We start from the raw sequence: 12,105 nt of genomic DNA on the forward strand, positions 1-12,105 counted from the left end.
CTCTCACTCTCACTCACACTCTCTCTCTCACTCACACTCCCTCTCTCTCACATATGCACTCTCTCTCTCTCTCCCTCTGACTCTCACACCCCCCCTCTCTCTCTCTCCAAACTCTGCAAATTTTGCTGACCTCACTGCTCCATGTACGATTTGCACTGGGCGAAGGTTTTCATTTTTTTTGTTATGCACCAAAATATTGTTTACATTTTTGTTACCTGGAGTTTGGCTTTTTTCCCAGCTCATCTGAAGTGCTTCTCACCCCTTTTATTCTACAGTGACATGAAGTGATTCTCCTGTTGACTCACTGACTGTACTGGACAACCAAACTGCTTATATTCTGCTGATGGCACTTATGGAAATGGATATGCAAAAATATATTGTGAATATGTGGACACTATAATCTGCAATCTACCTCCAATGATTGAAAAAAATTAAATATTAAATTTGAAAGAAAAATGAATCTACAGCATCTGAAATATGACAGAAAAATATATTTTACTTAAATTTATAATGCAGGATATTGAATTTCCATGGTTCTCAGGTTAGCTGTGTTTGGCAGAATGGTGAAAGCAGGGAGCAGAGCTCTCATTGGCTCGTTGTGAGCTGTGCTGTGATTGGCTGGGTACCACTTGTCTGTCTGTAGTAAAAGCGGAGACCTGTGTTCTGATTGGCTGGGTGCCGCCTGTCTGTCTGTAGTAAAAGCGGAGAGCTGTGTTCTGATTGGCTGTGTGCCACATGTCTGTCTGTGGTAAAAGCCGGGAGCTGTGTTCTGATTGGCTGGGTGCCATCGATCTGTAGTAAAAGCAGGGCGCTCTGTTGTGATTGGCTGGGTGCCACCTGTCTGTGGTAAAAGTAGAGAGCTGCATTCTCATTGGCTGTGTGTGTGCGTTCAGGTGATCAGGAAGGGAGAGGTGAGCTCTGTTCTGATTGGCCGGGTGGGAGCTGTGTTGTGATTGGCAGTGTGTGAGCTGTGTTGTGATTGGCTGTGTGTGAGCTGTGTTGTGATTGGCTGTGTGTGAGCTGTGATCTGATTGGCTGTGTGTGAGCTGTGTTCTGATTGGCTGTGTGTGTGTGCAGGTGATCAGGAAGGCAGTGGTGAGCTGTGTTCTGATTGGCTGTGTGTGTGCAGGTGATCAGGAAGGCAGTGGTGAGCTGTGTTCTGATTGGCTGTGTGTGTGCAGGTGATCTGATTGGCTGTGTGTGAGCTGTGTTCTGATTGGCTGTGTGTGTGCAGGTGATCAGGAAGGGGGAGGTGAACTGTGTTCTGATTGGCTGTGTGTGTGCAGGTGATCAGGAAGGGAGAGGTGAGCTGTGTTCTGATTGGCTGTGTGTGAACTGTGATCTGATTGGTTGTGTGTGAGCTGTGTTCTGATTGGCTGTGTGTGTGCAGGTGATCAGGAATGGGGAGGTGAACTGTGTTCTGATTGGCTGTCTGTGAGCTGTGTTCTGATTGGCTGTGTGTGAGCTGTGTTCTGACTGGCTGTGTGTGTGCAGGTGATCAGGAAGGGGGAGGTGAATTGTGTTGTGATTGGCTGTGTGTGAGCTGTGTTGTGATTGGCTGTGTGTGAGCTGTGTTGTGATTGGCTGTGTGTGTGCAGGTGATCAGGAAAGGAGAGGTGAACTGTGTTGTGATTGGCTGTGTGTGAGCTGTGTTGTGATTGGCTGTGTGTGTGCAGGTGATCAGGAAGGGAGAGGTGAGCTGTGTTCTGATTGGCTGTGTGTGTGCAGGTGATCAGGAAGGGGGAGGTGAGCTGCTGCTGGATCTGCACCACCTGTAAGGATAACGAGATCGTGCTGGACGAGTTCACCTGCAAGGCCTGTGACCTGGGCTGGTGGCCCGACGAGCAGCTGGAAGGTAGGCCCCACATCCGCCTTCCTCTTCCCTCTCTCTTTCTCTCTCTCCCTCTCCCTCACTCTCTCTCGTTCCTTCTTTCCTTCTCCCTCCCCCTCTTTCTCTTTTGCTCCCTGTTTTTCTCGGTCCCTCTCCCTCTCTCTCTTTCTTTTATTTTGTCTCTCTTCCTGCGTCTCTAATTCCACTACCCTCCCTGTCTCTTGCCCTCCCTTTCGCTCTCTCTCTCTCTCTCTCTCTCTCTCTCTCTCTCTGCCTGTTTGGCTCATTTTCTCTGACTCATTGCATCTCTCACTTGTCCTGTCACTTTTACTGTCTGGTTTCCGCCAGCTCCCCCCCCCCCCCCCACTCTCTCACACACACACACACACACACACACACACATACAGTATCGCTCTCTCACACTGTCTGTTTCTTTCTCTCTCTCACACACACACACACACACACACATACAGTATCGCTCTCTCTCTCCCCCCTCTCTCCCTCTCTCCCTCCTCTCTCTCACACACAGTATATGTCTCTCTCACACACACACACACACACACACACACACATACAGTATCGCTCTCTCACACTGTCTGTTTCTTTCTCTCTCTCACACACACACACACACACACACATACAGTATCGCTCTCTCACACTGTCTGTTTCTTTCTCTCTCACACACACACACACACACACACATACAGTATCGCTCTCTCTCCCCCTCTCTCTCCCTCCTCTCTCTCTCACACACAGTATATGTCTCGCTCACACACACACACAGTATCTCTCTCACACTGTCTGTTTCTCTCCCCCTCAACCTCTCCCTCTCACCCTTTCTCCCTCTCTCCCTCTCTCTCCCTCTCTCCCTCTCTCTCACACCCTTCCCCACCCACCCTCTCTTTCTCTCTCACCCAGGTTCTTTCCCAGCATGCATTGGGGAAACTGGCTGCTGTTGTTTTGACACCAATTTGCTGAGGCAAGAAGAAGTCTTAGAGGGAGGTGTTGAGAGAGAGAGAGGGGGGGGGGAGGGGGGGTTATTAGTGTTCCCAGACTCCAGTCGATTTCACGAGTTTGTCCTCGGAGATGAAACCCTCTTCCTGTAATACCTGTGAAGGAACCACAGAATGTAAATAAGACGAGAGTCAGCCTGATCCAGGCGGGTGGACTTCCTGTTCTGTAGTTCCCACGTCTCCCCGCTTGCCTGGGATTTTCCGCACGCGCTCAGATCGGGTCGACCTGCGGGTGTTTCGTGAGCCGCTTTGAATTATTCACGTATCAGAGTGCCAGCCGAAATGCTGCTATGTAAAGAGAATGGGAAGTCTGTGTGAGAAATATTCCAGTGTGGCGCTTACAGAACGTGTGAGGTGGAACGTGTGAACAATAACCAGAGCCCGGTGCATAAATACAGAGCTCTTGCTCCTTCAGCCGCTCCTGTAACCCCAGAGAACTCCCCGCGCGGGAAACCACCACCACCCTTCACCTTTTTCCCTTTTTCTCCCAATTTGGGAGCCAATTGTACCCCGTCCGATTCAATTAGAGCTAGCATTAGATACACCGCCCCACACCCCGTCCCTCGGCGGCCCGAAGGAGAGCGACACGCCTTCTTCAAGCCGCCTCGCCTCATGACCCTGACCGTGATTCCAAGGCGCCCGAAGTGCGGTGGTCTACTAACCCTGCCAAGTCCCTCCCCCTGGAGCAGCGAGCCAATTATGCTGCTCCACGTGAGCCAGCCAAGTCCCTCCCCCTGGAGCAGCGAGCCAATTACGCTGCTCCACGTGAGCCAGCCAAGTCCCTCCCCCTGGAGCAGCGAGCCAATTATGCTGCTCCACGTGAGCCGGCCAAGTCCCTCCCCCTGGAGCAGCGAGCCAATTATGCTGCTCCACGTGAGCCGGCCAAGTCCGCTGCGTTTTAGCCTGTTGCGCCACCGCGGCCCCGATCACTTTCCCTTTTCTAACCCTGAATTTGAGAAAACAACCGAGAAACCAGAGGAACAATATTTGCTTACACTCTCAGAAAAAAAGGAACAAAAAGTGCTAAAAAAGGCACTTGTCGCTGGGGTGGTACCCGATAGTAACGTAACATTTTACCCCTTGCCATTAGATGAACTATTCATTTGTACCATTTTTGTTTGTAAAAGGTGCTTAATTCTCTCCAAAAGTACAGTATTGTACCTTTCAGAGTACATTTGGGAAATGTGTTCTCCTTAAGGAACACAAAATGTTCCTACACTGTACCCAAGAGTGTACATTTTTTATGTACTCTTTTAACTAAGTTTAAGGACAAAGTGTATTACGGTAGTGGATGTGTGGCTCTGTTTTTCAGGGGGACGCTGTGTAAAAAAAAACCCTGTAGCGCATGCCCCTAAATGAAATCAGCTGTTCTCCGAGTTGTCAGGGTGACAGGGAGTGCCGAGGGCCCTGGTGCTTATTTCGGTGAAAAGCCTTGTGTTGTGCCGGTGATTGGCTGTCGCTGATCCGATCGTACATTTCATCACTTAATTTTATTTAGCAGTGCCCTCGCAGTTTCACCTGAAGAAAACATTCAGCCGCGTAAACAATCTCGGCTCTCCTCAGACACGCCGTTCTCTGAGGGGGGAAAGTATTTTAAAATAAGCCCATGAGCACTGATTAAAAACAGAGAGTCGAAGCAGCTGTGCTCTTAAAAAGCCTGCACGAAAATAACCAAAGTGCAGAAAAATAAACCTCTTCTACAGTCCAGGGAGCTGTCGCCGCTCAGTTATAAAAATGAGAAACGGGATATTACGGAAATGTGTGTGAGTGACAGGGGGGTGTCGTACGCTAGCCTTATCCACTGTTACCCTCCTGTGACGGCGGTTTTAAAGCCACTCTGAGCTGGCTCTCTTTCCCACAGCTTTGCGGCTCTGGATTGCGTTTATTCCCCCACTGGGGGCTTGGGCTCCGCGGTGTCATCGAGCAGAAAGATCCAGTGCTGAAATCTACCCCAGCATGCTGCTCTTAGACTGAAATCTACCCCCCCACACTGCTCTTAGACTAAAATCTACCCCAGCATGCTGCTCTTAGACTGAAATCTACCCCCCCCACACTGCTCTTAGACTAAAATCTACCCCAGCATGCTGCTCTTAGACTGAAATCTACCCCCCCACACTGCTCTTAGACTAAAATCTACCCCAGCATGCTGCTCTTAGACTGAAATCTACCCCCCCCACACTGCTCTTAGACTAAAATCTACCCCAGCATGCTGCTCTTAGACTGAAATCTACCCCCCCACACTGCTCTTAGACTAAAATCTACCCCAGCATGCTGCTCTTAGACTGAAATCTACCCCCCCACACTGCTCTTAGACTAAAATCTACCCCAGCATGCTGCTCTTAGACTGAAATCTACCCCCCCACACTGCTCTCAGACTAAAATCTGCCCTGCCACGCTGCTCTTAGACTGAAATCTACCCCCCCACACTGCTCTTAGATGAAAATCTACCCCAGCATGCTGCTCTTAGACTGAAATCTACCCCCCCACACTGCTCTTAGACTAAAATCTACCCCAGCATGCTGCTCTTAGACTGAAATCTACCCCCCCACACTGCTCTTAGATGAAAATCTACCCCAGCATGCTGCTCTCAGACTAAAATCTGCCCTCCCACACTGCTCTCAGACTAAAATCTGCTATGCCATACTGTTCTCAGACCAAAATAAGCCCTGCCATGCGATGCTCAGACTAAAATCCGCCCTGCCACAGAACTCTCAGACTAAAATCCGCCCTGCCACAGAACTCTCAGACTAAAATCCGCCCTGCCACAGAACTCTCAGACTAAAATCCGCCCTGCCACAGAACTCTCAGACTAAAATCCGCCCTGCCACAGAACTCTCAGACTAAAATCCGCCCTGCCACGTTACTTCTACTCCCAGACTAAAAAGCACTGCTCTCAGGGGTAGCAAAGCATGCCAATAAATATATCTTGTTTCATAATACACTTGGTAGGCTTTATTCAAATATTTTCCTATTCTGACACCAAAGTGGCAATGATTACTATGTTTTTAAATGTTTTTTTTCTATATATTATTAAATAATATTCAAGTAACAGTTTATTTCACACGCATTGCATAACACAGCATTGGCATCATTGTAGTAAACTGTTAAAAACATTTCCAGAGCAGCAGTCCATTGTCACAGAAGAATGACAAGTTGGGAATTGCGTAAGAGAGTTGTTACGGAACAGGCCTTGTAGGGCCAGGTGTTAGCGTCGGCGTTTGATCCGGAGCAAAGAAACTCACCTGAGTTCCTTCAGCAAACATCCTGCATGGAGAGCAGCTACCTGCAGGAGCCCCAGATCCTGATAGCACTGACAGTTAAGCAAATAAAACACTGCAAATATCCAGAGGGGCTCCTTTGCCAGAGGATCAGGCCATGTGATTGAGTAGGCATTACTCATGAACATCAGCACACACACCCTCACACACATAACCACACGGACACACTCACACACACCCTCACACACAGCTTAGTACACACATAACCACACACGGACATACACACACACATTAATACACATTAACACATATCCACATATAAACACACACACGTGCGCATACACACCCTCACACACATAACCACACGGACACGCTCACACACATTAATACACATTAACACATATCCACATATAAACACACACACGTGCGCACACACACCCTCACACACACACACACACACACACACACAGCTTAGTACACACATAACCACACACGGACATACACACACACATTAATACACATTAACACATATCCACATATAAACACACACACGTGCGCACACACACCCTCACACACACACACACACACACACACACACACAGCTTAGTACACACATAACCACACACGGACATACACACATTAATACACATTAACACATATCCACATATAAACACACACACGTGCGCACACACACCCTCACACACACACACACACACACACACACAGCTTAGTACACACATAACCACACGGACATACACACACACATTAATACACATTAACACATATCCACATATAAACACACACACGTGCGCACACACACCCTCACACACACACACACACACACACACACAGCCTAGAACACACATGGGCACACACACACACACACATTAATACACATTAACATATATCCACATATAAACACACACACTACCACACACTCATACACACACACACACATAAATACACATTAACACATATCCACATATAAACACACACACTACCACACACTCACACACACACACACACACACATTAACACATATCCACATATAAACACACACACTACCACACACTCATACATACACACACACACACATTAATACACATTAACACATATCCACATATAAACACACACACTACCACACACTCATACATACACACACACACATTAATACACATTAACACATATCCACATATAAACACACACACTACCACACACTCACACACACACACGTTGCCCTTCCCCGCAGCGCACTTGCTGCAGAACCTTGTGTCGTCTTTTTGTCGTCCTTACACAGCAAGGTTTTTTTTATTTTTAGTTGAGCTGAAAACCTACTTTGTACCTCGACCCCGGGGCGACGGCGACGGGTTTCGCGCTGACAGGGGGAAGCATGGAGACGGGTTTCGCGCTGACAGGGGGAAGCATGGAGACGGGTTTCACGCTGACAGGGGGAAGCATGGAGACGGGTTTCACGGCTGACAGGGGGAAGCATGGCGACGGGTTTCATACTGACAGGGGGAAGCATGGCGACGGGTTTCACGCTGACAGGGGGAACCATGGCGACGGGTTTCACGCTGACAGGGGGAAGCATGGAGACGGGTTTCACGCTGACAGGGGGAACCATGGCGACGGGTTTCATACTGACAGGGGGAAGCATGGCGACGGGTTTCACGCTGACAGGGGGAACCATGGCGACGGGTTTCGCGCTGACAGGGGGAAGCATGGCGACGGGTTTCATACTGACAGGGGGAAGCATGGCGACGGGTTTCACGGCTGACGGGGGGAAGCATGGCGACGGGTTTCACGCTGACAGGGGTAAGCATGGAGACGGGTTTCGCGCTGACAGGGGGAAGCATGGAGACGGGTTTCACGCTGACAGGGGGAAGCATGGAGACGGGTTTCACGGCTGACAGGGGGAAGCATGGCGACGGGTTTCATACTGACAGGGGGAAGCATGGCGACAGGTTTCACGGCTGACAGGGGGAAGCATGGAGACGGGTTTCATACTGACAGGGGGAAGCATGGCGACGGGTTTCACGCTGACAGGGGGAACCATGGCGACGGGTTTCATACTGACAGGGGAAGCATGGCGACGGTTTCACGCTGACAGGGGGAACCATGGCGACGGGTTTCGCGCTGACAGGGGGAAGCATGGCGACGGGTTTCATACTGACAGGGGGAAGCATGGCGACGGGTTTCACGGCTGACGGGGGGAAGCATGGCGACGGGTTTCACGCTGACAGGGGTAAGCATGGCGACAGGTTTCACGGCTGACAGGGGAAGCATGGAGACGGGTTTCATACTGACAGGGGGGAAGCATGGCGACGGGTTTCACGCTGACAGGGGGAACCATGGCGACGGGTTTCATACTGACAGGGGGAAGCATGGCGACGAGTTTCACGCTGACAGGGGGAACCATGGCGACGGGTTTCACGCTGACAGGGGGAAGCATGGCGACGGGTTTCAGACTGACAGGGGGAAGCATGGCGACGGGTTTCAGACTGACAGGGGTAAGCATGGCGACAGGTTTCACGGCTGACAGGGGGAAAGCATGGCGACAGGTTTCACGGCTGACAGGGGGAAGCATGGCGACAGGTTTCACGCTGACAGGGGGAAGCATGGAGACGGGTTTCACGGCTGACAGGGGGAAGCATGGAGACGGGTTTCACGGCTGACAGGGGGAAGCATGGCGACGGGTTTCATACTGACAGGGGGAAGCATGGCGACGGGTTTCAGACTGACAGGGGGAAGCATGGCGACGGGTTTCACACTGACAGGGGGAAGCATGGCGACAGGTTTCACACTGACAGGGGGAAGCATGGAGACGGGTTTCACACTGACAGGGGGGAAGCATGGCGACGGGTTTCACACTGACAGGGGGAAGCATGGAGACGGGTTTCACACTGACAGGGGGAAGCATGGAGACGGGTTTCACGGCTGACAGGGGGAAGCATGGCGACGGGTTTCATGCTGACAGGGGGAAGCATGGCGACGGGTTTCGCGCGGCTGACGGGGGGAAGCTACGGATTAGCGCTCAACGCCGCTACGCCGCTTTTTAAATTCGCGTCCAGCCGCGCGGATCGGAGCGTTCCTACTCCTGCACCCTCAGATCCGCTCCCCCCCGTCCCCCACACAGACACGTCTCACTGCCGAGAGTACGGTGCCGCTGTCGGTTTTAACACCTCGGGTGATATAACGAGCGAGAACGTGTCATCTTCATTTCACCGAGGACAATAGATCCAGCTCACTCTCAGTGGATTGTGTTTGGTCTCAACGCGACGCAGTATTTGTTATAAAATAACTGCGAGGCTAACTACGATAATGTACTGTGAGCTAGGCGGTCGCTTAAAAGCCCAGAGGCTTTTACAGAGGTCAGAGGTCATTATACAGAAATATAAGACCAGTCACTGCCCAATCAGAATGGAGTATCCAACATGTAATGAAATATCAATAATGTATATTAAAATGTTATAGTTGCATAAAATTAATTCGTCGTTCATTGTGGACAAAGGGCCTTGCAGGTAACCGAACAGTAGATTGACTGTATTGCTTATTAAATATTGACTGTATTCTTTAAATATGGTTATCTTAAAATATCAAAGAGCTCCAAATTGCTTTAACGTTGATGTGAAACTGAAAACAATGATGCTAAGATACACGGGGCACATTCCGAGCTCAATGCTGTTTTCGTTCCTGGTGACATTTCAGTGACCTTTTTCAATTTAAAAAAATTGCCTTGGACCATTTCATATCCAATTATGTTCTTGTTTTTGCACTCATGAAAAACATTTTTGAGAAGGACCGCTAGGTCCTGATTGCCTGGAGGATTGCGCTCGCTGAATACTAGAAGGCACCTCTCGCAGTTAAACGGTCATTTAGGGCCAACAATGGATGGGGCCAGCTTGGTAAACAGACTCATTTGTACCCAAAGAGAACATTACTGCACTTTCAGGGCACATTTGTGAAATATGATCATCAAAGAACACAAATGTTCATCCGCTGTCACTTTACTTCTGAGAGTGTGCTTGTTTAGATTGAGTTATTTTTTAGTTGAGGCCTGTTGTCTCAGTGAGTCTGTGGTCTTCTGGTCCCCTCAGGCTGCCAGCCCATCACCCTGCGCTACCTGGAGTGGAGCAACGCGGAGTCCATCGTGGCCGTGGTCTTCTCCTGCCTGGGCATCCTGGTGACCATGTTCGTCACGTTCATCTTCGTGCTGTACCGCGACACGCCCGTGGTCAAGTCCTCCAGCCGGGAGCTCTGCTACATCATCCTGGCGGGCATCTTCCTGGGCTACATCTGCCCGTTCACGCTCATCGCTCGGCCCACCGTGGCCTCCTGCTACCTCCAGCGCCTCCTGGTGGGCCTCTCCTCCGCCATGTGCTACTCCGCGCTGGTGACCAAGACCAACCGCATCGCCCGCATCCTGGCGGGCAGCAAGAAGAAGATCTGCACCCGCAAGCCGCGCTTCATGAGCGCCTGGGCCCAGGTGGTCATCGCCTCGCTCCTGGTCAGCGTGCAGCTCACGCTGGAGGTCACGCTGATCATCCTGGAGCCTCCCGAGCCCGTCAAGTCGTACCCCAGCATCCGGGAGGTCTTCCTCATCTGCAACACCAGCAACATGGGCATGGTGGCGCCGCTGGGCTACAACGGGCTGCTGATCATGAGCTGCACCTACTACGCCTTCAAGACGCGCAACGTGCCGGCCAACTTCAACGAGGCCAAGTACATCGCCTTCACCATGTACACCACCTGCATCATCTGGCTGGCCTTCGTGCCCATCTACTTCGGCAGCAACTACAAGATCATCACCACCTCGTTCTCCGTCAGCCTGAGCGTCACGGTGGCGCTGGGCTGCATGTTCACGCCGAAGATGTACATCATCATCGCCAAGCCCGAGAGGAACGTGCGTAGCGCCTTCACCACGTCCGACGTGGTGCGCATGCACGTGGGCGACGGCAAGGCCGCCTGCCGCACCAACAGCATCCTCAACATGTTCCGCCGGAAGAAGAACCCGCCCGGCAACGCCAAGTAAGTGCCGCCCTGCCCGAAACCCGCAAGCGCAGATGATGATGATGATGATGACGATGATGATGAAGTCAAAGACGTGGCCTTTTCCAATTACGTTAAACTTGAGCCCGTAGGGAGATGGAATATACTGAAATATATTGGAATTAAAATATTTTGTCAAGATTGAAAATGGATATTGCAAGGGCCACGGTGGTGCAACAGGCTAAGACGCAGCGGACTTGCGGTGCAGTTCGCTGCAGTTGCACACCGGGGACCGGGGTTCGATTCTCGGTCCTGCCAAAAGCCAAGTTTGGCTGGCTCATGTGGAGCAGCATAATTGGCTCGCTGCTCCAGGGGGAGGGACTCGGCAGGGTTAGTAGATCGCCGCACAATAAAAAGCACCTCGGGCGCCTCGGAATCACGGTTACCAGCATGTGGCGAGACGGCTTGAAGAAGGCGTGTCGCTCTCCGTAGGGCCACCGAGGGACGGGGTGTAGGCGGTGTATCTAATACTAGCTCTAATTGAATTAGACGGGGTCCAATTGGCTACCAAATTGGGAGAGAAAAAAGGAAAAAAAAATAATTTAAAAAAAGATTATATTGCAACACTTTACGGCAGTGGTCACCATCCCTGTTTCTGGAGGTATAGCGACCATCCTGTAGGTTTTCATTTCAACCTGAATTTGGCTCACCTAACAGCCCAAGAAGATCTTTAGCTGTGAATGAGAAGTGCTTTGTTGAGGTTGAAATGAAAGCCTGCTGGATAGTAGATCTCCAGGAACAGGGTTGGTTGCTACTGCTTTACTGTAGACAGGCATGTATACAACTTGCCACTTTCTCAGATATAGTAATATAAGTATTTTTGAAAATACATGATTGTGAAATATATTTATCATTACATATTTCTGAAAGTCGTATTTGAAATATATTGCAGTATATCCCATTCCCAGAAGGGGGAAAGCAAGCCAAAAAGCTGCCTGTAGTGTTTGAAATATTCAGTTGAATGTACATTAGTAATTTCACACAATTCTTCTGT

At 50.4% G+C, this 12,105-nt stretch overlaps 1 protein-coding gene across 1 annotated transcript in view; it reads left to right on the plus strand.

Annotated features, from left to right (window-relative positions):
• The window catches only part of grm1a (glutamate receptor, metabotropic 1a), a 58,196-nt gene extending 47,102 nt beyond the window's left edge, over positions 1 to 11,094 (plus strand). Inside the window, exons 7-8 of the mRNA XM_061241586.1 lie at positions 1,729 to 1,855; positions 10,160 to 11,094. Of these exons, the coding sequence (XP_061097570.1) occupies positions 1,729 to 1,855; positions 10,160 to 11,094 (1,062 nt within the window). The remainder of the gene's footprint in view (positions 1 to 1,728; positions 1,856 to 10,159) is intronic.
• Positions 11,095 to 12,105: the final 1,011 nt, after the last annotated feature.

The sequence above is a fragment of the Conger conger genome, chromosome 5 (genome assembly GCF_963514075.1).
Source record: "Conger conger chromosome 5, fConCon1.1, whole genome shotgun sequence".
In the NCBI taxonomy this organism is placed as follows: Eukaryota; Metazoa; Chordata; class Actinopteri; order Anguilliformes; family Congridae; genus Conger; species Conger conger.